General features: G+C 30.6%; 1 protein-coding gene across 1 annotated transcript; it reads right to left on the bottom strand.

The window, feature by feature from the left end:
* Positions 1-2,412: 2,412 nt before the first annotated feature.
* On the bottom strand, positions 2,413-22,118 carry LOC119607520 (putative uncharacterized protein DDB_G0282499; the record flags this gene model as incomplete). The annotated part of the gene is made up of 4 exons (XM_037961463.1): positions 20,101-22,118; positions 12,880-13,022; positions 2,630-2,800; positions 2,413-2,557 (listed from the first exon to the last, which is right to left on the bottom strand). Coding segments are annotated over exons 1-4 (2,131 nt in total), but the record flags the coding sequence as incomplete, so codon positions are not given.
* Positions 22,119-27,511: the final 5,393 nt, after the last annotated feature.

The raw sequence follows: 27,511 nt of genomic DNA, 5'->3' as shown, positions 1-27,511 counted from the left end.
TTTGTTGTTAGTATTGTAGTCTTTATACCTTTTATCGACTGATTTCTATAGTTAGTTGTTTCTTTTTCATTTTTGCTTTTGAAATGAAAATTCATTATTTCTCCTTTTATTATTAGATTTTTTGGCTTTTTTGCAATGTAAGCATTAAAATGTATTAATTTAGGGTAAACAGGTCAATTTGGGTGAGAGAAATAGAAAAACTATAATCAGAAAATTATATAGTTTTGACTTTAGTCATGACAATAGTATGTACTATGGTCTTGACTATAGCGTGTCTGGTCTGGGCTATAGCCTACACCATAGTCTTGACTATAGCCTACACCATAGTCTTGACTATAGTCTGCACTGTAGTCTTGACTATAGTCGGCATTATAGTCTGCACATAAAGTATTGACTATAGTCTGCACTATAGTCTTAACTATAGTCCGCACAATAGTCTTGACTATAGTCTTGACCATAGTCTGTACTATAGTCTTGACCATAGTCTGACTATAGTCTCGACTATAGTCTGTACAATAGTCTCGACTATAGTCTGTACTATAGTCTTGACTATAGTCTGTACTATAGTCTTGACTATAGTCTTGAATATAGTCTTGACTATAGTCTTGAATATAGTCTTGACTATAGTCTGTACTATAGTCTCGACTATAGTCTTGACTATAGTCTGTACTATAGTCTCGTCTATAGTCTGTACTATAGTCTCGTCTATAGTCTGTACTATAGTCTCGTCTATAGTCTGTACTATAGTCTCGTCTATAGTCTGTTATATAGTGTTGACTATAGTCTGTTATATAGTGTTGACTATAGTCTGTACTATAGTCTTGACTATAGTCTGTACTATAGTCTTGACTATAGTCTGTACTATAGTCTTGACTATAGTCTGTACTATAGTCTTGACTATAGTCTGTACTATAGTCTTGACTATAGTCTGTACTATAGTCTTGACTATAGTCTGTACTATAGTCTTGACTATAGTCTGTACTATAGTCTTGACTATAGTCTGTACTATAGTCTTGACTATAGTCTGTACTATAGTCTGCACTGTAGTCTTGACTATAGTCTGCACAATAGCCTATTCTATAGTCCATTCTATATTCCCGGTTATAGTCTATTCTATAGTCCAGACTAGAGACCATTCTATAGTCCAGACTATAGTCTATTTTATATTCCGACTATAGTATATTCTATAGTCCAGACTATAGTCTATTCCGTATTCCAGACTTTAGTATATTCTATATTCCCGGTTATAGTCTATTCTATAGTCCAGACTATAGTATATTCTATAGTCCAGACTATAGTCTATTCCATATTCCAGACTTTAGTATATTCTATATTTCAGACTATAGTCTATTCTATAGTCAAGACTATAGTCTATGCTATAGTCCAGACTATAGTCTATTCTATAGTCCAGACTATAGTCTATTCTATAGTCCAGACTATAGTCTATTCTATAGTCCAGACTATAGTCTGTTCTATAGTTAGTTAGTTTGAAAGGAGGATGTATATACATCAAATCCGAAGAAATACACCTAGGCCTCTATCGGGCCTGTTGTGCGCTCCTTAACCAGTGCCTCAGGTGGGAATCGAACCCACCACCTCCGGTCTACCAGACTAGAACACTAACCCCTAACCTACCTGGACTATAGTCCAGACTAGAGTATATTCTATAGTCCAGACTATAGTCTATTCTATAGTCAAGACTATAGTCTATTCTATAGTCCAGACTATAGTCTATTCTATAGTCCAGACTATAGTCTATTCTCTAGTCCAGGCTATAGTCTATTCTCTAGTCCAGGCTATAGTCTGTTCTATAATCCAGTCTATAATATATTCTATAGTCCAGTCTATAGTCTATTCTATAGTCCAGACTATAGTCTGTTCTATAGTCAGAACCATAGTCTGTTCTATAGTCCAGACTATTGTCTATTATATAGTCCAGACTATATCCTATTCTAAATTCTATTCTAAAATCCAGACTAGAGACCATTCTATAGTCCGGACTATATTCTATTCTATAGTCCGGACTATATCCTATTCTATAGTCGAGACTATAGTGTATTCTATAGTCCAGACTATAGTCTATTCTATAGTTCAGACTATAGTCTGTTCTATAGTACAGAATGTGGTCTGTTTGGCTATAGTCTGTACTATAGTTTTGACAATAGTCTTGACAATAGCCCTGATTATAGTCTGTACCATATTCTTAACAAGAGTCCATTTTTCACCTTGACTTATGAACACCATGACGTATAAGTGATGTAAATATTTGAATAATATTATACATGAAATTTTTTGCATATTAAAAGCATTTTTTACACAAAAATAGCTGCAAAACATTTTTGTTAAATATTTATTACATGTTGCTGTTATTTTTGTTCTTCAAAAGAAAAATTGTTTCCATGTTAAACTTACCACGTGCTCGTGGTTTGGTCAGTAACTTTTGTACAATATTATCGTATGCAATTTCATCGGCCACACCAGAATCCTTAACCAGTTTCTCTTTAACAGCAATGCAAATGCTATGACGGGCCAATAATTCTTCCAATTCCTCGAAAGCCTGTAAAGCGTAGAAAGGAAATTGAAAACAAAAAATAAATAAACATTTATTAAAAATTTTTAATATTCTTACCTTTATGCCATAATTACTTTCTTCGTATATAATGGAGACATAACTCCAACCCATGCGTTTGACTATTTCCACCATGGCCTTAACTTGATAGTGATCCGAGGGTATGGTGCGTGAGAAATATTCAAAACGTTGTTTATTACTTAGCTCAGGACTGGTGGAGAAAAAGGAGACCTGGAATAAATAAATTTTTTCAAATTTTATTATAAAAAAATGTTTATCTTATATTTCACTTTTTTTATAAATTATTGTTTTGTTTTTGTTGTTCTAATTTTGTTATCTTTTGTTGAAAGTTGTGCTTTTTATGTTAATTCTATTTTTACAACTAACACCTGCAGCTAAATGCAAACTTTTTTTCGAACTTGTTGTTGTTGTTAAGACATAAAGCAAAATCAGTTTTATTTAAACTTTTTCTTTTTGCGGTTATAAACCTTAAAACACAGTGGTTTAAAGTAAGTTCATAGTTATAAAATGTCTGCTACAACGGAAATAAACAAAACATACTTTTTGTTATGCAGAAAAACGTGGTTAATGATTCTTTAGATGTAGACAAACAGAGAGAAAGGATTTCGAAACTATAGCATACTTTTTGGTTTACAGACAGAAAACATTTAAAAACAGTGGGATATATATATATATAAACGCATCTTAATATTAAATGTCAAACGCTATTTAAACATTTGAAAAGTTTTTCATAAATATAAATTTAAAAATTTCCATTTTTACCTTTTCTTAGTTCTATTTGCTGCGTTTTCCTTTATCAAATGCGAAAAATTTCATTACATGTTTGCCGTGGCATTTAAATTCATGAAATGTCATGCTAGTTGGTTTTCTTGTCACGTTTTACATTTCAGTTTCTTTTCACAAATTGTGCAATTTCTTTACAATTAAAAGCAGTTTTACCTGCATTTGATTTTTAGCAAAAAGGAAAACTTGTAAAAATGGGGAAAAAGTTACAGATAGTTTAACTTAAACATTGATACCCTACAACATGAGAAAAGTTAGCCACAAAGGATACAGTCTGTAAGTAGTATAAAAGTTTAAAGTTTATAGTCTAGTCTATAGTCTAGTCTATAGTCTAGTCTATAGTCTAGTCTATAGTCTAGTCTATAGTCTAGTCTATAGTCTAGTCTATCTAGTCTAGTCTAGTCTATAGTCTAGTCTATAGTCTAGTCTATAGTCTAGTCTATAGTCTAGTCTATAGTCTAGTCTATAGTCTAGTCTATAGTCTAGTCTATAGTCTAGTCTATAGTCTAGTCTATAGTCTAGTCTATAGTCTAGTCTATAGTCTAGTCTATAGTCTAGTCTATAGTCTAGTCTATAGTCTAGTCTATAGTCTAGTCTATAGTCTAGTCTATAGTCTAGTCTATAGTCTAGTCTATAGTCTAGTCTATAGTCTAGTCTATAGTCTAGTCTATAGTCTAGTCTATAGTCTAGTCTAGTCTAGTCTATAGTCTAGTCTATAGTCTAGTCTATAGTCTAGTCTATAGTCTAGTCTATAGTCTAGTCTATAGTCTAGTCTATAGTCTAGTCTATAGTCTAGTCTATAGTCTAGTCTATAGTCTAGTCTATAGTAGTCTATAGTCTAGTCTATAGTCTAGTCTATAGTCTAGTCTATAGTCTAGTCTATAGTCTAGTCTATAGTCTAGTCTATAGTCTAGTCTATAGTCTAGTCTATAGTCTAGTCTATAGTCTAGTCTATAGTCTAGTCTATAGTCTAGTCTATAGTCTAGTCTATAGTCTAGTCTATAGTCTAGTCTATAGTCTAGTCTATAGTCTAGTCTATAGTCTAGTCTATAGTCTAGTCTATAGTCTAGTCTATAGTCTAGTCTATAGTCTAGTCTATAGTCTAGTCTATAGTCTAGTCTATAGTCTAGTCTATAGTCTAGTCTATAGTCTAGTCTATAGTCTAGTCTATAGTCTAGTCTATAGTCTAGTCTATAGTCTAGTCTATAGTCTAGTCTATAGTCTAGTCTATAGTCTAGTCTATAGTCTAGTCTATAGTCTAGTCTATAGTCTAGTCTATAGTCTAGTCTATAGTCTAGTCTATAGTCTAGTCTATAGTCTAGTCTATAGTCTAGTCTATAGTCTAGTCTATAGTCTAGTCTATAGTCTAGTCTATAGTCTATAGTCTAGTCTATAGTCTAGTCTATAGTCTAGTCTATAGTCTAGTCTATAGTCTAGTCTATAGTCTAGTCTATAGTCTAGTCTATAGTCTAGTCTATAGTCTAGTCTATAGTCTAGTCTATAGTCTAGTCTATAGTCTAGTCTATAGTCTAGTCTATAGTCTAGTCTATAGTCTAGTCTATAGTCTAGTCTATAGTCTAGTCTATAGTCTAGTCTATAGTCTAGTCTATAGTCTAGTCTATAGTCTAGTCTATAGTCTAGTCTATAGTCTAGTCTATAGTCTAGTCTATAGTCTAGTCTATAGTCTAGTCTATAGTCTAGTCTATAGTCTAGTCTATAGTCTAGTCTATAGTCTAGTCTATAGTCTAGTCTATAGTCTAGTCTATAGTCTAGTCTATAGTCTAGTCTATAGTCTAGTCTATAGTCTAGTCTATAGCCTAGTCTATGGTCTAGCCTATAGTCTAGTCTATAGCCTAGTCTATGGTCTAGCCTATAGTCTAGTCTATAGCCTAGTCTATGGTCTAGGCTATAGTCTAGTCTATAGCCTAGTCTATAGCCTAGTCTATGGTCTAGGCTATAGTCTAGTCTATAGCCTAGTCTATAGCCTAGTCTATGGTCTAGGCTATAGTCTAGTCTATAGCCTAGTCTATGGTCTAGGCTATAGTCTAGTCTATAGCCTAGTCTATGGTCTAGGCTATAGTCTAGTCTATAGCCTAGTCTATGGTCTAGGCTATAGTCTAGTCTATAGCCTAGTCTATGGTCTAGGCTATAGTCTAGTCTATAGCCTAGTCTATAGTCTAGTCAATAGTCTAGTCTATAGCCTAGTCTATGGTCTAGGCTATAGTCTAGTCTGTAGTGTAGTCTATACTGTATAAAATTTTGTCCCAAGCTAAACTCTCTCTAGTAAACTTTGTCCCAAAGTGTGTTCTTTAAAGAAAATTTTGTGCCAAAGATGAAGAACATTTTCCTCCAAGTATGATTTTCTTTAAAAGGTTTTATCTCATGGCGAGCCAACATAAGGTAGCTAATCTCTTCCACAATTTCCACGTTTAACCAAATAGAACTAATGTCAGTTTTACTTTCATTTTATATAAAAATAGAAAAAAACCAAGAAAAATTTTCTTTTGCAAATTTTCCAAATTCAGAACTGACACACAACGAACCAAAAAGAAAAACCACAGCAATATTGCAGCATCCTTAAATAAACAGCAGTAGCAGCAACGTCTATGTGTATATGTGTGTGTAACAGTGGCAAAGGCGAATTTATTTTATTTACTTTTTTATTTTTTTGTGGCTGCCACATTTTGTTGGTGCTATGCTGGATGCTTTGGCATTACGAAACGAATGTTTTTGATGCTCTGATGCTATTTTTCTGTTGTTTTTTTTTTTTTTTTTAACGAATGCTACAGGCGTGTCACATTTAACGCTTCAATGTTTATACTTGGATGCGTTTGTATTATTGTTATTATAATGTTATTTTTTATTTATTTATTTTTTTTTTGGTAAATTCTATAATTTTTATGCTATAAAATTTTTATGTTATTTTTCTTCAATTGCAGTTTTTGTTTGGAATAGATCTAAACAAAAATGAGGTTTATTTATATATAATGTGTACTTATAATTATAATATATGTGTAATAAATATATAATAATATATATATGTGTACTTATATTATTTTGCTATAAATATATAATATCATTAAATATTTAATTAAAGTTTTTTGTCAGGAATATAAGAATATATTTTTGTGCCAACAAAACATCTTTAATTGGAAATTAATCTGAGCTAAAGCTCACTTTATAGTAAATGTGCGACAAGTGTTTTGTGGGTTTCATAATTGGCGATTTTAGCACGACAAACCATTATCGTCCAGGAATGCAAAACATATTTGACGTTAAAAAATTAGTAGTTTAATCGAAGAAGATTATTGTGTAACTGGGCAATTGATTGATTGATGTTTTTTATTAAAAACCTGATTTTAGTTAAAAATTAGATTCTTCCATGATTATTGTGTTACTAGCGAATTATTGATTGATTTTATTTAAAATTTAGGTTTGAATTAAAATTAAGATTTTTCGTCAGTAGATCCGACTTTTCATTAAAATATAATTTCCCCTAAAAATCCGATTTTCACTAAAAATAAATTTTTCACATATTTTTTTCACAAAAAACTTGATTCTTTTTCAAAAATCAGATTTTTCACAAAAAATTGGATTTTTAAAATCCAATTTTTTACTAAAAATCCAATTTTTCATTAAAAATCCAATTTTTCACTAAAAATGCAATTTTTCACTAAAAATCCAACTTTTCACTGAAAATCCAATTTTTACTAAAAATTCGATTTTTTCACTGAAAACCCGGTTTTTCGCTAAAGGTCCAATTTTTCACAAAAAATCCGTTAGTTAGTTAGTTTGTTAGTTTGTTAGTTAGTTAGTTAGTTAGTTAGTTAGTTAGTTAGTTAGTTAGTTAGTTAGTTAGTTTGTTAGTTAGTTAGTTGTTAGTTAGTTAGTTAGTTCGTTAGTTAGTTGTTCGTTAGTTTAGTTCGTTTTAGTTATTAGTTTTGTTCGTTTTAGTTCTTCGTTCGTTCGTTGTTCGTTCGTTCGTTTCGTTCGTTCGTTCGTTTCGTTCGTTCGTTCGTTCGTTCGTTCGTTCGTTCGTTCGTTCGTTCGTTCGTTTCGTTCGTTCGTTCGTTCGTTGTTCGTTCGTTCGTTCGTTCGTTCGTTCGTTCGTTGTTCGTTCGTTAGTTCGTTAGTTCGTTCGTTTAGTTCGTTCGTTCGTTTTTAGTTTGTTCGTTGTGTTCGTTCGTTCGTTAGTTTAGTCGTTCGTTCGTTCGTTCTTGTTAGTTCGTTCGTTCGTTCGTTCGTTCGTTCGTTCGTTTCGTTCGTTCGTTCGTTATTTTTCGTTAGTTTCGTTTTTCGTTCGTTTCGTTAGTTCGTTTCGTTCGGTTCGTTCGTTCGTTCGTCGTTCGTTGTTCTTTTGTTCGTTCGTTTCGTTCGTTCGTTCGTTTTCGTTCGTTCGTTCGTTAGTTCGTTCTGTTCGTTGTTTTAGTTCGTTCGTTAGTTTTAGTTGTTTTAGTCGTTCGTGCTTATTCGTTCGTTAGTTAGTTGTTAGTTAGTTCGTTGTTCTTTTAGTTTTAGTTCGTTGTTTAGTTTCGTTCGTCTATCCTATCGCTATCCTACTCTTCTCCCATACTTTTTCTCTAACTTTTTTTAAATTTTCTGTTCCAGTAGTTAAGTGTTTCGCCGTGATATTAAGTACAAATACATTGAATTGTTAAAAAAATGGAAAATACGCAAAGCCTTTTGTTAAAAATATACCATTTAATTAAATTTATAATACCATTCAAGCCATTTATTGCAGCTGTCGTTATTCTATTGTAAAATGTTTAGCTTTTTTATGAAGCCTGCAAATAAATACATTTGAAATACATAACATGGAGCAAATTATACCCCTTTTAAGCTCTTATTTATTATTGTGAATTAAACTATTTAAATGTATTATATTATGAACAAATAAATATAAAACAATTTTCATGCATATAATAACTTTCAAAAGGAATTTCTGCAAATTGAAATTGTTAAAATTCTTATAGAAATACTGCCAAACAGATTTACATAAGTATGTTAATCAAAATTTCAATTTACTGCAGTTCCTTTCATGTTCATAAAAGCCTAAGGCAAACATGCCATAGATAATTACTTAATTACTCTAAATGGCCAAAGAATTTGTGAAAAAAAAACCTACTACATCTCTGATGGATTTCTGTTATAAATAGCAATCAATACAATTAGCAAGTAGAGTAATGGCGTTGGAATAGTAATGTTGAACTTGTTATAAATTATTGAAATACCAATTGATTGCGGATTGTAAATAGAGCATTTGGCGCATTTGCTTGCCAATTAGTTGCTATTTTTTTTTAATAAAAGAATACAATCTGAACAGATTGTATAAGATTTGAGAAAAGAATCTCGCAGAAAGAAAACGTAAGATGAATAATTGAAAATACCAACGTATTGTTAGAATACAAAAGTAATACCAAACATGATGATGCTTTTTAATTACAAACCAGGTAAAAAGTAATAATGAAAAGAAAACCATGAAACAGGAAGGAAAAATCGTATAAATGTTGTAAAGAATATTTATATCATGCCAAACCATGGCAACCTAAAGATAATGGTGGAATTTTTCTGTAGTTAAATCTGGATTTAATGAATGTGTGAAAAGAAAGTATTGTTGAGGAATTTCAAGGAAATAATGATTTAAGAAGAATTGTTATTTTTTACATTATTAAACAAATGAGAATTTTTTTTTCTTTCCAACAACTGCACGTGTTTAGTAGAACATTTTGTTTCCAGTTAAATACTGAGAGATTTTTTTGTTAAAGAATTTTATTATGGTTTATTTTTATTGGTCGTTATATTACTTGTTAAATGTCAACTTGCGTATGATTAACATTTAATTAAATATTTTTTTTTATTACTCATACCACCCCCCTTGAACTATTATGTTGCAAGAAATTATGATTTTTCTGCACAAAATAACTACAATTTTATGGCATATTTTTTTGCTAGTTCTTATTTTTATAAGATTAGTTACACCCCAGAGATACTGCTCGTTAACAATTCCAGTCTCGAAATGTTTTTTCTATTTCTTTGTTATATTGCCTTTGTTTTATTGAATACAAATGGACAAATGGAACATTTGTCATATTTACAACCCTCGTTGAAAGTATGAAAACGTACTTGCAGCACAAAGGTTATATTCAGCACAGTGGCTCAGTTTAATTAAATACTACAATCGAACTGCCTGCCATATCAATGACAATCGTTTGTCTTACTTGTTAAGTGTATGTATGTGTATTTGAATGTTGCCACTAACAACCGTTTGCGTATTAAAACTTTACTCATGTATATACCTAGAATTTGTATTTGTTGTAAAAAAAATGACATTCAACTTCCATAAAAACATATGTATTTAATTTGCTTTGATTTCAATTTTTTCCTAAACGTTCGTGACACTATAACATTTTCATTGTAGATTTCAATTGATACGTACATACATGGTATAATTTTATTTTATTTCATTATACTTATATAATTTGAAATTCAACACCCTCCATTTTTTTGGTCTTTTTTCCCATAAAAATTTTATATATTTTTTTCAGTTTTTTTTTGCGGTATATTGTGATGCTGCACAAAAACAAATTTATATTAACATTATTTCTTTTTTACAACATACCATATTGCAACACACATTCGAGCAAAACGAAAAAAGGTCACATCAATAGTATTTATTCTAGAGATAACATACAACAGCTGTGTGGCAAATAAATTTTCAGAGGGTGTATGTTTTTTCTACTTAAAATGCAGTTGCATCAGCAAGATGAACAAGAAAAAAAAAAAAAAAAGAAAACTAAAAATTCCCGATAAAATAAAATATTTCTATTTAAAAGCAATGAAATTAAGTTATTTTCACCATCATGTTGAAAGTGGAAAAGTAAGTGATAAATTTAAATAAGTTATCTAGAGTGAGATGAACAATAGAATGAAAATTTATTTGCAATAAATGTAAAAAAAACTATTAATTTGAAAGTACTTGAAATAGTTAAAGTATCAAATGAGTTTCATGTAAATCTTGAGAAGGACAAATATATGTTCTATTAAGCATGAGAATAATATGGAGCAAATGTGCTGAAAATGCAGTTCTCATTAACAAGTTATTTTGTTGTGGTAAACCATAAAATGTTGGTGACACTTTGCAAAAGGAAATAGATAAAAGGAAATAATTAAAATTACATTTTTCAATGACAGCTCTGGACAGACATTTAAGGGAAAACATAAGATTAGAATATTACTGTATAGACCAAATAAGTAACTAACTAACTAACTAACTAACTAACTAACTAACTAACTAACTAACTAACTAACTAACTAACTAACTAACTAACTAACTAACTAACTAACTAACTAACTAACTAACTAACTACTAACTAACTAACTAACTAACTAACTAACTAACTAACTAACTACTAACTAACTAACTAAACTACTACTAACTAACTACTAACTAACTAACTAACTAACTAACTAACTAACAACTACTAACTAACTAACTAACTAACTAACTAACTAACTAACTAACTAACTAACTAACTAACTAACTAACTAACTAACTAACTACTAACTAACTAACTAACTAACTAACTAACTACTACTCTAACTAACTAACTAACTAACTAACTAACTAACTAACTAACTAACTAACTAACTAACTAACTAACTAACTAACTAACTAACTAACTAACTAACTAACTAACTACCTAACTAACTAACTACTAACTAACTAACTAACTAACTAACTAACTAACTAACTAACTAACTAACTACTAACTAACTAACTAACTAACTAACTAACTAACTAACTAACTAACTACTAACTAACTAACTAACTAACTAACTAACTAACTAACTAACTAACTAACTAACTAACTAACTAACTACTAACTAACAACTAACTAACTACTAACTAACTAACTAACTAACTAACTAACTAACTAACTAACTAACTAACTAACTAACTAACTAACTAACTAACTAACTAACTAACTAACTACTAACTAACTAACTAACTAACTAACTAACTACTAACTAACTACTAACTAACTAACTAACTAACTACTAACTACTAACTAACTAACTAACTAACTAACTAACTACTAACTAACTAACTACTAACTAACTAACTAACTACTAACTAACTAACTAACTAACTAACTACTAACTAAACTACTAACTAACTAACTAACTAACTAACTAACTAACTACTAACTAAACTAACTAACTAACTAACTACTAACTAACTAACTACTAACTAACTAACTACTAACTAACTACTAACTAACTAACTAACTAACTACTAACTAACTAACTAACTAACTAACTAACTACTACTAACTACTAACTAACTAACTACTAACTAACTAACTAACTAACTAACTAACTAACTAACTAACTAACTACTAACTAACTAACTACTAACTAACTAACTAACTAACTAAACTAACTAACTAACTAACTACTAACTAACTAACTACTAACTAACTAACTACTAACTAACTAACTAACTAGGAAACATCACATCATTATTGAAAATTTCGTTAATTTTTTTTGTGAAAAATTTATGGAAAATTAATTTTTTCAGGAAAAGTAAAATTTTTTAAGAAAAATTACATCATTAGTGAAAAAATTAATTTTTAGGGTCAAATCGAATTTTTAGCAAAAAGTTTTATTTCCAGTTAAAAATCGAATATTTTGCGAAAAATGGAATTTTTAGTAAACATTCAAATTTTTAAGAAAAAGCTAAATTTTTAGTAAAAAATCATATTTTTAGGGAAAAAGCTACTTTTAGTGAAAACCTTATATTTTAATGAAACATTTCTTATTAAAGAAACACACTCAAATTTTGAGTGGAAATTTAAACGAAAATTTAAGTAAAATTTTTAATGATAAATTGACTTTTAAGTTAAAAACGCAAATTTTCATAGGAAAATTAAATACGCCTTCATAATTGACCATAAGTTCTATTCATGTTTTGGGCAAGGGTTACTTTAAATTAATCAGTTGGGTGCGGTAAAGGTTTCCTATAATAATAGATGTGACTTATTTGGTCTCACCAAAAATAGAGCATTATCTTAGGGCCATGTATATAAAGTTTCATTGAAATTTTGTTTTGAGTTTTTTTACCTTAGCTTCAGTGGCTCTTTTTACACCCAGATTAGTCATTAATGATGGGTCATCTCTTGACCTTAGCCTTGATATATGAAGCCTTTTAGAAAATGGCTTAAGCTTCCATAAATTATTTATCAACATTATTATCAAGATAAACTTTGGCGTACTTTTTGAATTATTAAGAATAATTAGATTTATTAGTGATATTTGGTAAGAATTTTCTAGAAATAGTTTTCTAGAAAAAATTCTAGCTAAAAAAATTCTTACAATTGTGCAGCAAATTATTTTAACAGGAAACTGAAACAATTTATGATTCTGTTTTAAATATTCTTTACCTTTGAAATCTTTTAAATTTCTTGATAATTTTATATTTCTCAATAAAACCAAGCAACACTCACCTGTGGTATACGAAACAATCTGAGTAAATTTGCCACTTGTATAGAAGTAACCGATGAGGCAGCACCCACTACACCAGAAATAACTTTACGTACAGTAGTCTTGTTGCAATGATATTCAGCATCATCTATGTTGCTAATGGAACCTGTGAAAATAAAAGTAAATTGTTGTTAGTAAAACTGAAACTGAACAAATTTATACAGGATTTAAACAAAATACAGTTGTTTGCTCCTTTGGATTTGTCAAAGTTATTTCAAATTTTCAATTTTATTCTTTAGAATTCTAATGAATTTCTTTTGAATATTCAGTTTACTATGCTAAGCTTATATCAATGTAGCATAGTTTTGAGGGGTTTATTATAGTAGTTTAATTACAAAATTTTACTTCTTGTTAAAACTTATGGTCACCTAAACGTATGATTATTTTTTGTTTGCATTTCAACAACAATCATACGCCCGGCTGTACCACATAATTGAGTTGTTTCAATGTATTTAATAAATTTGAATTTTCAGAAATTTATCATTATTTTTAAATTGAATTTAAATTGAATTGCAAACCTAGCATTATGTATTTTTAGTTTAATTAAATGAATTTTAATGTACATTTATAAAAATAATTATGCAAATTATTATTTACTAAATAAAATGATTGTTTATTTTTGTGTTCTTTTTTTTTTTGCAGGTTAGTATTGTCAATAAAATTATGCAGCAAAATGAAACTGATTGTTCTTAAAAAAAACTTCAAGGTAATTTATAATTATATATAGAAGTGCTGTGTACTCTACTCTAAACTTAAAGGTAAATTTACTTTACTTTAGCAGAGTGTTATTAACTCTACTACACCCTCTAGAGTAAACTAATGTTTTCCAAAGTGCCTTAAAATCCTTAATCTAGTCTACTGTAGCATAAAACCTCATTTCATATTTTAATTTAAATTTGACTACTTATTTTCTAATCAATATTATATAATCATGTTTAACGGAAACCAGGAAATCCTATTAAATTATATCCACAACCCCCTCTTATACAAAGTTATTACGTAAATTTTTATTTTGCTTGTGCATTGGGGATTTTATAAACTGTTTTTTATTTCCTGTTTAAGTTTTTTCTAATGCGTAATAAGTTTGTGCATTTGAGCATTAAATTGAAAAAAAAAACAAAAAAAAGTATTTTAGTATATGTTTAAATGTATATCTCATTATGCTTAGTTGAACAAATTATACTAATATGTATATTTAATGAACTTTTTTATATACATATGTGCTGTTAAAAAAAGTAGCATATAGTAGAGTATAGTCTAAGCAAATAGTAGGGTAAAGTCCCTAGCTAGAGCAGACTTAGTCTATACTTCGATCCGGCTACAAACTATAGTTTCAGCAGACTATAGCCTACTAATATACCCTGGCTGTTAAGCTACCCTTAGCGAAGTTAACTGTAAACAAACTTTAGAATTCTAATGAATACAAGAAGATTCTCATCAAATTATCATAATAAAGTACATTTACATCACTAAAAATCTTTAAATGCTTCTGTTATTGGGTACCAATGAGAAACTATCAGAACATATAGTTTTCTATTTTCATATGAGAGGAATATTATCCATAGTTTACAGTTGTTGTCTGTGTAGGTTTACTTCTTGCTAAAACTTATGGTCACCTAAACGTATGATTATTTTTTGTTTGCATTTCACAACAATCATACGCCCGACTGTACCACACAAATTAGTTGTTTCAATGTATTAACAAATTTTAATTTTCAGAAAGTTATTATTGTTTTAAAGCCTATAGTCTGAGTAGACTATATCTAATAGTCTGAGGAGACTATAGCTAATGGTCTGAGAAGACTATAGCCTATAGTTGGAGCGAACTATAGCCTATAATCTGAGTAGAATATAACCAATAGTTTGAGTAGACTATAGCCTACAGTCTGAGTAGACTATAGCCTATAGTTTGAGTAGACTATAGAATGTAGTCTGAGTTGACTATAGCCAATACTCCGAAAAGACTATAGACAATAGTCTGAGTAGAATATATCCAATAGTCTGAGAAGAATATAGCCAATAGTCTGCGAAGAATATAGCCTATAGTCTTAGAAGACTATATCCTATAGTCGAAGTAGACTATAGCCTATAGTCTGAGTAGACTTTAGCCAAAAGCCTAAGTAGACTATAACCTATAATCTAACTAGACTATAATAAGCCTAGAAAGAGGAAACAGCTTCTTTATATCTTCACCTATAGTAATAACACAAAGTAATTATGTTTTTAAATTTCTTTACTACATTAATTTATTAAAAAAATGTCCCCATTGCATTGAATATTTTTGTGCACTTTTTGACGAAATAACAATAAAACACAACTTAAAGAAACAGAAGATGTTTTTCTTGTGCATCTGTATTTGCATAACAATAGCATAGGCACTACAATAGTAGAAAGTACTCCCAGTCTTACTAAAAAAACGACAGGAAAGAAAACTATATAAATATTTGTCTGCAACAGGAAATGGAGCAGTTTTTCTTTTGTCACCTTGAATAATATAAAAAAAAACTTACTCTTTAGACGTGGTACTCCTCACATATACATGCATAACTAAGGATTTAAAAAAAAGTAAAGGCATTTGTAGTTAAAAAAAATTATTCATTTTCTTTTGTTATATAGTTTTTTTTTTTTTTTTGAGTTGAAGAAAATCAAGAAATGAAAGAAATATTAAGTGAAATGAAAAAAAGAAAAATATCCGGCAATGTGTGTGTGTGTATGTGTGCGTGAGTACAATACCAGGAATTGCCATAAAATGCATAACAATTCAAACAAAGAGTTATTTAAGAAATAAAAGACTCAATTTTTAAGCTCATAAATGTATTTTAATAAGTGCTGCTTCAGATTTTTAATTGAAATATAAAAGTTTTCTTTTAAAAAAAATGCAATAAAATATTGTTGGAGTAAATTATAATTTGAAAACATTGTAGTTAAAGTCTAAGTCGCAGTAACTATTGTCTACAACCTGACAAATGATAGTGAAAGACCTGAGAAGACTTTTGTCTATAGTTTAATGTAATTGTTTCTGGAGAACAAACTACAACTCAAAATGCTATAAACAACTAAATTTCTTAATAGAAAACTTGACAAACCTAAAAAATCAGACTATAGACTGTAGTCTACTCAGTCTGTCGAACACAGTTTACTCTGTCTAACTACTACATTCTGCTCAGAGTATCGACTATAGTCGACTCACATTACTAACTATAGTCTACACAGACTATAGACTTTAATCTGCTCACACTATCGACAAGATTCTACTCAGACTATCGGCTAGAGTCTACTCAGACTATCGACTATAGTCTATGCAGATTATTGACTATTGTCTACTCCTATATTCAATTATAGTCTACTCAGACTATTGACTATATTCTACTCAGACTATCGACTATAGTCTACTCAGATTATCAACTACTCGGACTATAGGCTATAATTTACATAGGACTATAAGCTATAGTCTACCCAGACTATGGACTATAGTATACTCAGACTATAGGCTATTGTCTACTCAAACTATAGGCTATAGTCTACTTAGAGTATAGGCTAAAGTTTACTCAGACTACTTAGACTATAGGCTATAGTCTACTTAGACTATACGGTATAGTCTACTCAGACTATAGGCTATGGTCTACTCAGCCTATAGGCTATAGTCTATTCAGATTATAGGCTATAGTCTTCTCAGACTATAGGATATAGTCTACTCGGACTATAGGCTATAGTCTACTCGGACTATAGGCTATAGTCTACTCGGACTATAAGCTATAGTCTACTCGGACTATAGGCTATAGTCTACTCAGACTATAGGCTATTGCCTACTCAGACTATAGGCTATAGTCTACTTTGTTATTTATTGCTACTAATTTTGTTAAATTTTATGTAAAAATAAAAGAAATATTTACTATTATTAACAAGCAAGTATCTCTACAGTTACACACACACATACACAGAGATTTTTGGAATGAATTTATGACATAAAATAGAAAATACTTATAGAGAAGCATATACATATAGTCAGGATAACAGGCAGAGCAAATATAATTTTCCAAATCACTGAATTAAATTGATGTCATATAAGCAATCATATTATTGTTACTGGTTGATATTGCCAGTTTATATATAGTATATCAATATACTAACAGATCTACTGCTTATTAGGGAGGCTCTAAATATACCAAAATCCTAGAGGATATTTTTGCTTAGAAAGCTTATTTCTACAACTGTTTGCCTATCATAAAATTTTTAAAACTACAACCACCCTAATGTACAGTTCTTGAACAATAAGCATAGGAGTTGAATGTCATGGTTTTTTTTTGTCACTTGTGGTAAGTTGTTTGGTAGAGAAAAAAAAGGATAAGGACGATGACAAGTTGAAGCAGCTTAGATTTTCTGAATTTTTCTTAGACTCGGATCCCAAACTATAGATCATAATCTCCTTTAACTGTAGCTATAGTCTACTGAAACTACATACTATAGCCTAGTCAAGCTGTTTGTCTGTCTTTCTTCTATTCAGTATAGGAATGGATCTAACTTTCTACGGGTTAAAAGGGGTAAAAACGCGTAAATTCGGCAACCTCATAACTCCTAAACTAAAACAGATACAACAAAATTATTACACTTATTCTGGTTTATTCGCAAAGCGGACAGGTGTCTGGTAGTTTTGCGAAATTTTGGTACGTTTTAGTAGTAAACGGGTAAAAACTGTAGTTTGGTACCTTTTTTTGGGCCTTTTTTGGTATCTTTTAAACCACTAAATAGCAATGTTTACTCTACACTATCGTTGTATAGCATATCCTAATCTTGTCTCATTCAGCTCACTCCTTAAACAGTTATTTATATAACAATGTTTGCGGATGGGTAAAAATCTCTGTGTATGCTTTGCCTTGATATGCTCTCTCTCTTTTACTAAAATCTGTGCATTTAATTTCAATTTCATTTTCATTTTATGAAAATTATCTGTTTAACCAACAAGAAACCATACACACTAGTGTGTATTTAAGTTGATAAATAACACCACTATATGATGGTTAATAATTTCTTCTTAAATGCCCAAAAAAAATAATTTACGTAATTTTTTTTTTCTTACATAATAATAAATTAACATGAAATATTTTCTTAAGTAAACATGATATAAGTAGTTAATTGCTTAAATGAAAATTTATTACTCAACAAATTGAATATATAATTTATTACACCCTTTAGTTGTAGTGTTAAATTTTGTTAAAGGAAATTTTTTCTTTATACTCCCATTTTGTTCGTTTTCCTTTCAGTTCTGTTTTTAGTTTGATAATTTTAGTAATATATATTTTTATTGCTTTAAATTGTGGACTATATACTTATGATAAAAGTTTTTTATTTGTTACCAACTTTAATACAGTTCTATTTCATAATATAATTTAATTTTGGAGTTTTTGTAACTTTTCTTTTTTCCTACACACGTGTTAGTTTGTGTGTATTTTAGGAAAACTTATAAAAATTTCATAAAAAAAGCTATATGTATAGAAAACTAAATTAAAAAGTTTTCTTTAGAACTTTATTTTTGTATTTGTAATAATACTTACACATAAGTATATTTATTATAAGAGTGTTAAAATAATCACATTCAAGAAAATAAAATATATTTTTATTTCTTAGAAAAGTACGGAATAAAATTAAATTGTAAAATTGTATACGATTTCTTAGAATCGTAGAAGTCCATGGACTACACAGACCGAGTGTATAAACTATAGTCTATTGAGAATATGCAATTTAGTCTATTCAGACTATAAATTGAAGTCCACTTCAGACTTAGAACAATACACTATTTAAGTAAACTACTGTAGACTATAATCTACTTAGACCATCGAATAATACTACTTCTATATTGCCTACTATCTAATCTGATTATTGACTACTCATAGCCTACTCAGACTATTGACTATAGTCTGCACAGACTATCGACTAATGTTCTGCACAGACCATCGACAGTCTACGGACTATAGTTTGCAGAGACTATCTGTTTATTGGCAATAGTCTACTCAGACTATAGGCTATAGTGTACTCAGACTATACGCTATAGTCTACTAAGACTATACGCTATAATCTACTCAGACTATACACTTTAGTCTACTCAGACTATAGGCTATAGTCTACTCAGTCTATAGACTATAGTTTTCACAGACTATAGGCTATAGTCTACTCAGACTATAGGCTATAGACTACTCAGACTATAGGCTATAGTCTTCTCAGATTATAGGCTATAGTCTACTCAGAATATAGGTTATAGTCTACTAAGACTACATGCTATAGTCTACTTAGACTATAGACTATATTCTACTCAGACTATAGGCTATAGTCTACACAGGCTATAGGCTATAGTCTAACGGTCTATAGGATATAGTCTACTGAGACTATAGGCTATAGTCTACTCAGACTATAGACTATAGTCTACTCAGACTATAAGCTACAATCTACTCAGACTATAGGTTATAGTCTTCCCAGACTATAGGCCATGGTCTATTCAGATTATAGGCCATAGTCTATTCAGATTATAGGCTATAGTCTACTGTAGTGTGCTCAGACTATAGGCTATAGTCTACTCAGATTATAGGCTGTAGTCTACTCAGACTATAGCCATAATCTACATAAACTATAGTCTACTCAGACTATAGGCTCTAGTCTACACAGGCTATAGGCTATAGTCGAACGGTCTATAGGCTATAGTCTACTCAGACTATAGGCTGTAGTCTACTCAGACTATAGACTATAGTCTACTCAGACTACAGGCTATAGTCTACTCAGACTATAGGCAATAGTCTACTAAGACTATAAGCTACAATCTGTTCAGACTATAGTTTATAGTCTTCTCAGACTATAGGCCATGGTCTATTCAGATTATAGGCCATAGTATATTCAGGCTATAGGCTTTTGTCTACTCAGACTATAAATAGAATATAGTCTATAGTGTGCCCAGACTATAGACTAAAGTCTAGTTAGACTATAGGCTATAGTCTACTTAGACTAGACGCTATAGTCTATTTAGAATATAGGCTATAGTATACTCAGACTATAAGAAATAATCTACTCAGACTATAGCTGACTATATGCATGTTCTGATGAGATTATTGACCATAGTTTATTGTGTTTTTAGATTTAAAATTTGTACCAAAATATTTACCCATTTCCCTGTCCCCTCTTCCCCCGTGCTTACTTACCTTTAATAAAATCCACTGCCATTTCCAAACCATACGAATCCTTATCACAGTCATCTAAAATATGAGCACCCAAAGTAATATTAGGCAATAAATCCATTTCATTAATCCTATCAATAGTATATAACATGGCCTCTAAAGCCTGGATGCCACCCTGCGGCATAATGGGTCCACAGGTGATAGTATCCTCTCTAGAATGCACCATCATAAGGCCACCTAATATAACATCACCCTCTACTACGGCCTCACGTTTAACCGGCCAATGTCTTTGTGTGGGCGGGGCATAAAGTAAACGTTGCATTTGATATTCTTGATCGGTTTCAGGTAAAGAACGAAATTTTTTCGAACCCACCGAATGTAAAAGGTTATGACTGGCTATTATATGAGAAGTAGCACGACCACGATGTCTACCCGAACGGGGTGAGGCAGCAAAATAATCACCCATTTGAGCTCCTTGACCCTGGGATTGGGTATGATGAGGCTGATGATAGAGATGTGTTAGATAAGGGAATTTATTGTCATTATCAAAAAAGAAATCATCGGCAAATGTTTGAGCATCACTGGCAAAGGAATATGGCGTGCTAGTGGTGCTGCTGATGCTGATATCATCATCACCTACGTTGACAAAAGGTAATGACAAAGTTGTTGCATCATCACCATCATCATCGTAATACGGCGTTAGCATGGTTGCATGCTTATTGTTATGCTTGGTTGCTGGTGTTGTAATACTATAATGTTTTACATTTTGATTTCTATTTAAAGATTCTCTTTCATTATCATTTTGCCACAACATTTCAAAATCATCATCATTTTGATAATTAAAATCCTCTGGCGTTATGTTAACAAAATCATCAATATTTCTATTATGCTGCTGCTGCTTCGCATACGTAGATGTTGTTAGTTTTTCTTTTTTATAGTTTTCTATAGTTGGTTGCTTTAGCATTTCCGTAGCAATAGTTAATTGTTTATTTTCATATGAAGACAAAGAGGGATTTAGTTTTTGTTTTATTTGCGTTTTGCTATGAGGACTTTGGTGATTATGGTGGTGGTGTTGGTTTGGTTGTTGTTCCACTTCAGGTTGTTGATGATGCTGTCGATGATGTTTAACATGATGTTTATGCTTTTCAAAAGGATATTTGCTAGAGTAATGATTTGCAGGATATCGATATCTGTGTGGACGTTGATGATGTTGTGTAGGATGATGTTGATGATGACGATGTTGCTTGGTGTTATGGCCTGACAGCTGTTGTCCAGCATGTTGAAAATGATTTTTATGTTTGTTGTGCTGTAGTTGATTTAGAGTTTTATGTTTTTCTTGCTGATTGCTATAATATTTATAAGCCTGAGGTGTTATATTATTATCGTTGTCATTAGCATGCTCATCGTTGTTGTTGTTATTCATGTCTTCATTTTCATCAGGGTTTTGGTTAATATCAGCCATATTGTTAGTTAAATAGGGCGTTTTGCTGGTAGAGCTAATGGCTGTGGCCTCTATATCTCCCACCACCATCACCATTAAAGGCTCTATGTTTGTTGTATTGTTAGCCAATCTCCAGCCTCTGTTATTTTGTAATTCATCTTCCTGTTGGCTGATTACAGCATTGATTTGTGTTATAAATATGATGGCTAATAAAACAGTTAACTTTTTTTGTGTTAAAGCTTTAAAGGTCTTCATTGTTTTTTCTAGTTTGTGCTTTTTAGCGCCTAAAATGCTGCTTGTTTTTTTTTTTTTTTACTTGAGAGCCCTATGAAGTTAAGGTTAGGTTTTTTGCATCAAATTTCCTAGACACGTGTGTTTATCCTTTTGATTTGTTTGTTATCAGTTTTAATTTGTGGTGTGGGTGTGTTTATGATTCCAAATATTTGAAGATATGCCTTTATTTGTTTCTTAGCTGGAAATTTGTTTTGCCTTTTAAGTTTTTTCTTTCTTCTTCTAGGAAATTCGATTCTATTTACATTGATTTTATATAAGAAAAATTATGGGTTTGGTGTTGTTCGTTTTGTTGTTTTTTTAGTTAAACATTTTTATTTAAAATTCACTTTAAAAGTTTTCTTTCTTTTAGCCATGTTTTAGTTGTTGTTGCTTTTATATACATATATTAAAGCAAATATTTAAATTTTTTTATGGAAAACTAAGAAAATATGAGAGATTTTTTTTATTTATAATCAACAAATTTCTTTTAACCTTGACTCCTAAAAGTATGCTTTTCACAATCAGGTATATAAACACTTTTTGCTTGATGAATGTGAATAATATTATTTTTTTTTACTTAAATATGTATACATATTTTTATTGTTCAATACTAAAGTTTTAATTTTTGTTTCGATTTAGTATTTCAGTTTTGAGTAAACAGTTTTTCTTTAAATCTGTCAAAAAGTATGCTTTAGTTAATGTTAATTTAAAGTTTTTATTGAATAAATACTTTAGATAAAATTATTTGTTATAAAGTTTTGAACATTATTAGATATTTAAATGGTATATTAAAACAAATTTATTTGTTATTGTAAATTATAAAATAAATTTGAGTGTTTTTTTTTAATTACCCCTAAATGTATGCTTTAATTTTTCAGCCTAAAAGTAGGCTTTGAGTAAAAACTGATATTTTTTATATTTTATAGACTATAGTCTCCTCAATATGTCTATACTGACTATAGCCTGCTTAAAATTAAGTTCAGGGTCCTCATTCTATGAACTACAGTCTCCACAATCTATAGACTAAAGTCTCCTCATAGAATACTAGTCAGTTTATAGACTATAGTCTCCCCAGTCTGTGGACTATAGACTTCTCAGTCTATAGACTATAGTCTGCTTAAATTATAGAGTTCAGGATTATCATTCTATGAACTACAGTCTCCACAATCTATAGACTAGAGTCTCCTCATAGAATACTCGTCAGTCTATAGACTATAGTCTCCTCAGTCTATAGACTATAGCTTCCTCAATCTGTAGGCTATAGTCTGCTTAAAATTAAGTTCAGGGTCCTCATTCTATGAACCACAGTCTCCACAATCTATATACTAGAATCTCCTCATAGAACACTCATCAGTCTATAGACTATAGTCTCCTTAGTCTATAGACTATAGTCTCTTCAATCTATAGACTACAGTCTGCTTAAATGATAGAGTTCAGGGTCATCAGTCTACACAAACTATAGATTAGAGTCTCCTCATAAAATACTCAGCTGTATCTTCAAATTATAGACTTTAATATGCTTAAACTGTAGACTGGATTATTCTTAGACTATAGACTAAAATGCCCTCAGATTATAGTCTAGTATCTGTTGAGAGTATTTCTTGGGGTCTGCTCATACTATATGTCCGCTCAGACTGACTACAATCGGCTCAGACTGTCTATAGTTTGGAAAGATTGTTCAAACTATTGAATGCTCTATTTATCTCACTCTCTATCACACACACACACACACACACTATAGAAAGTTCAGCCTATACTTAGAGTGTAGTTTGCTCTGACTATAGTTTCAATGGACGACAGTTTACTCTTACAATCGACTACAATTTGCTAAGACTATAGTTATAGTCTGCGCAGACCATAGACTATAACTCACTAAGACTTTAGATTAGATTCTACATCAACTACAAAATATTTAAAGACTTAAATAGCCCAACATTAGTATTACTTACTTAATCCCTTAAAACTTTCCGAATTTATTTATTTTCTTTTTTATAGTTTAAATTTCTTTTGGAATAAAAAACTCTGTGGTTAGAGCTGAGTCAATTCAGCAAAAATACACAACTTCTTTTAACTCTTACTTCTTTGGCCATAGTTCTTAATTTCTTTTTTGGCCTTTTGTCTTAACTGCTTTAAACATCAACAGTATTTAAAGTTTGCCATAAACCAGATAAAAAAAGTTAAAGTAACTTTTTGTCTTAATGAAATAAACCAAGAAAAAAATAAGAAAAAGACAAAAAAAAAACAAGTTTTAATGGTAAAATTTTTGGTCATACAATGTCTTCTAACATTGGTTACAAACTTTCAAAACAAAAATACTAAAAATTTAATTTTTACAGTGTTAAGTTGTTTGTGCACAACACTTCTAGCAAGTTTTGTTAAGAACCAAAAGACAAAATAAATGTTATCAAAAATGCCAAGCACGTTTCTTATTTAATACAAAATATGTCGAATCTTTTTTTTTTTTGCTTTTTTCAAAATGTTGTTTTTTTATAAAATCTCTTTTTTCTTTTGTTGTAACATACTGATGAATACCTTCAGTAAAGCTTTATATGGCAGAGTGTCCTTGTATTAACTTTGCCATTGTTGTTTAAAATAAAAGAACAGAAAAGTATCAGTCTTTATCATCATTATTATCCTTAGAGCATCATCATCTGTAACAGCCAACAACAAAAATGTTGCTGTGGCAGGCTACAACAGCAACATTATGTTAAGGCCGCATTTGTTATCCTTAAAACTAATCAACACTGAGTTAAAGCCACATTATTAGTTAATGTGTCTTTCTTTTGCTATTTGCTACAGCTTACAGCTCTGGGGGTTTTTATTTTCAGCCCAACTGTCTGCGTTTTTTCTTCTTACTACTTTTCCTTTTCCTGGCAATTTGCTGCTGCTACTGCTACTGCTACTGCTGAAAGGCAGTTTATCCAAGGCAATTCGTAAGAACCTTTATTCTAGCAAAAGAATTGCTTATCATTTAATTTAATGTTCTTTAATGAAAGCGCGTTAAACGCATAATGATTAAATACAACAACCACAAGTTGGAGGAGCAAAAAAAAAAAAAAATATGTATATCGAAAAACATTAAATTTGGTAAAATGGTGTGTAATATTTATGAGATTTGGTGTCATTTTATTAACGAAATCATGTAAAAAAGAAATTTGTTATTTTTAGCGTAAAATGGAAGAGGGGAAAAGATTATGGTTTAACACACCTTCGTAATAAGTTTCATTTGATATACATATACATACATATATATTCTATAAGTGTTTAGTCTGAACTGGTAATCGTTAAGGCAGACTATAGTCTCAACAAACTGTAGTCTCTTGTCTTAATAAACTATAGTCTAGGCTCACTATAGTCTGAACAAGCTATAGTTTATAGTGTGAGTACACAATGGTTCATCGTGTGAACATATTATAACTTTTAGTGTGAACATAGTATAGTTTATAGTCTGAACATACAATAAACTATAGTCAAGACTGAAGCAAATCTGAACCTATAGTCCATGCAGTTTCTTGCTGAAATGTAACTCACTTCTTAACTTTCTTTCTACAGCTACCATCTCTCGCCCTATTCGATTATGCAAATTTTTTTTTGTATTCTTCTTAAAACTTTATTCTCTCTCTTACACCCCATTTTATTAATTACTTGCGCAAAAGATTAATTCATGTTTCGTAGAAAGTTAAAAGCAACTCATTTTTTATGCAGGACCAGTTAAAGAACACAACCCAAAACAAAAAGAAAACCTATATTTTATACATAGATTAATGTGTCAATCAGTCTAAGTGATTGATTGAGATCTTTTTGCTACGCACGCGAAAAAGGCCCATAAACACCAGTCATTATTAATAAAAGTCGAAAACTTAAGTTCAAAAAAAAAAAAAAAAAAAAACCGCAACCAGAACTAACCAATCATACCCATAAATGAATGCCTATTTTTGCAAATATTGAGCAAAAGTTAAAGAGGTTAATAAACTAAATATATATAAAAATTTAACCAAAAAACCGACCCTAGGGGCTTTATGACGTTTTTACAATAAAATACCGAAAAACTCTCTAGTCCAGACCCGTCTTTACTCAAGTCTAGACTATAGTCTATAGTCTAGTCTATAGTCTAGTCTATAGTCCAGTCTATAGTCTAGTCTATAGTCTAGTCTATAGTCCAGTCTATAGTCTAGTCTATAGTCTAGTCTATAGTCTAGTCTATAGTCTAGTCTATAGTCTAGTCTATGGTCTAGTCTATAGTCTAGTCTATAGTCTAGTCTATAGTCTAGTCTATAGTCTAGTCTATAGTCTAGTCTGTAGTCTAGTCTATAGTCTAGTCTATAGTCTAGTCTATAGTCTAGTCTATAGTCTAGTCTATAGTCTAGTCTATAGTCTAGTCTATAGTCTAGTCTATAGTCTAGTCTATAGTCTAGTCTATAGTCTAGTCTATAGTCTAGTCTATAGTCTAGTCTATAGTCTAGTCTATAGTCTAGTCTATAGTCTAGTCTATAATCTAGTCTATAGTCTAGTCTATAGTCTAGTCTATAGTCTAGTCTATAGTCTAGTCTATAGTCTAGTCTATAGTCTAGTCTATAGTCTAGTCTATAGTCTAGTCTATAGTCTAGTCTATAGTCTAGTCTATAGTCTAGTCTATAGTCTAGTCTATAGTCTAGTCTATAGTCTAGTCTATAGTCTAGTCTATAGTCTAGTCTATAGTCTAGTCTATAGTCTAGTCTATAGTCTAGTCTATAGTCTAGTCTATAGTCTAGTCTATAGTCTAGTCTATAGTCTAGTCTATAGTCTAGTCTATAGTCTAGTCTATAGTCTAGTCTATAGTCTAGTCTATAGTCTAGTCTATAGTCTAGTCTATAGTCTAGTCTATAGTCTAGTCTATAGTCTAGTCTATAGTCTAGTCTATAGTCTAGTCTATAGTCTAGTCTATAGTCTAGTCTATAGTCTAGTCTATAGTCTAGTCTATAGTCTAGTCTATAGTCTAGTCTATAGTCTAGTCTATAGTCTAGTCTATAGTCTAGTCTATAGTCTAGTCTATAGTCTAGTCTATAGTCTAGTCTATAGTCTAGTCTATAGTCTAGTCTATAGTCTAGTCTATAGTCTAGTCTATAGTCTAGTCTATAGTCTAGTCTATAGTCTAGTCTATAGTCTAGTCTATAGTCTAGTCTATAGTCTAGTCTATAGTCTAGTCTATAGTCTAGTCTATGTCTAGTCTATAGTCCTAGTCTATATCTAGTCTATAGTCTAGTCTATAGTCTAGTCTATAGTCTAGTCTATAGTCTAGTCTATAGTCTAGTCCTATAGTCTAGTCTATAGTCTAGTCTATATGACTAGTCTATAGTCTAGTCTATAGTCTAGGTCTAGTTAGGCTAGTCTAGAGTCTAGTCTATAGTCCTAGTCTATATGTCTAGTCTATAGTCTAGTCTATAGGTCTAGTCTATAGTCTAGTCTATAGTCTAGTCTATAGTATCTAGACTAGTCTAGATAGTCTAGACTATAGACTAGACTATAGACTAGACTATAGACAGACTATAGACTAGACTATAGACTAGACTATAGACTAGACTATAGACTAGACTATAGACTAGACTATAGACTAGACTATAGACTAGACATAGACTAGACTATAGCTAGACTAGACTATAGACTAGACTATAGACTATAACTAGACTATAGACTATAGACTAGACTATAGACTAGACTATAGACTAGACTGTAGACTAGACT

Source organism: Lucilia sericata, unplaced genomic scaffold (assembly GCF_015586225.1).
Source record: "Lucilia sericata isolate MDLA Ls3-8-SP2 unplaced genomic scaffold, ASM1558622v1 Contig000699F_arrow, whole genome shotgun sequence".
NCBI lineage: Eukaryota > Metazoa > Arthropoda > Insecta > Diptera > Calliphoridae > Lucilia > Lucilia sericata.
This window is presented reverse-complemented; position numbering and strand designations above follow the sequence as displayed.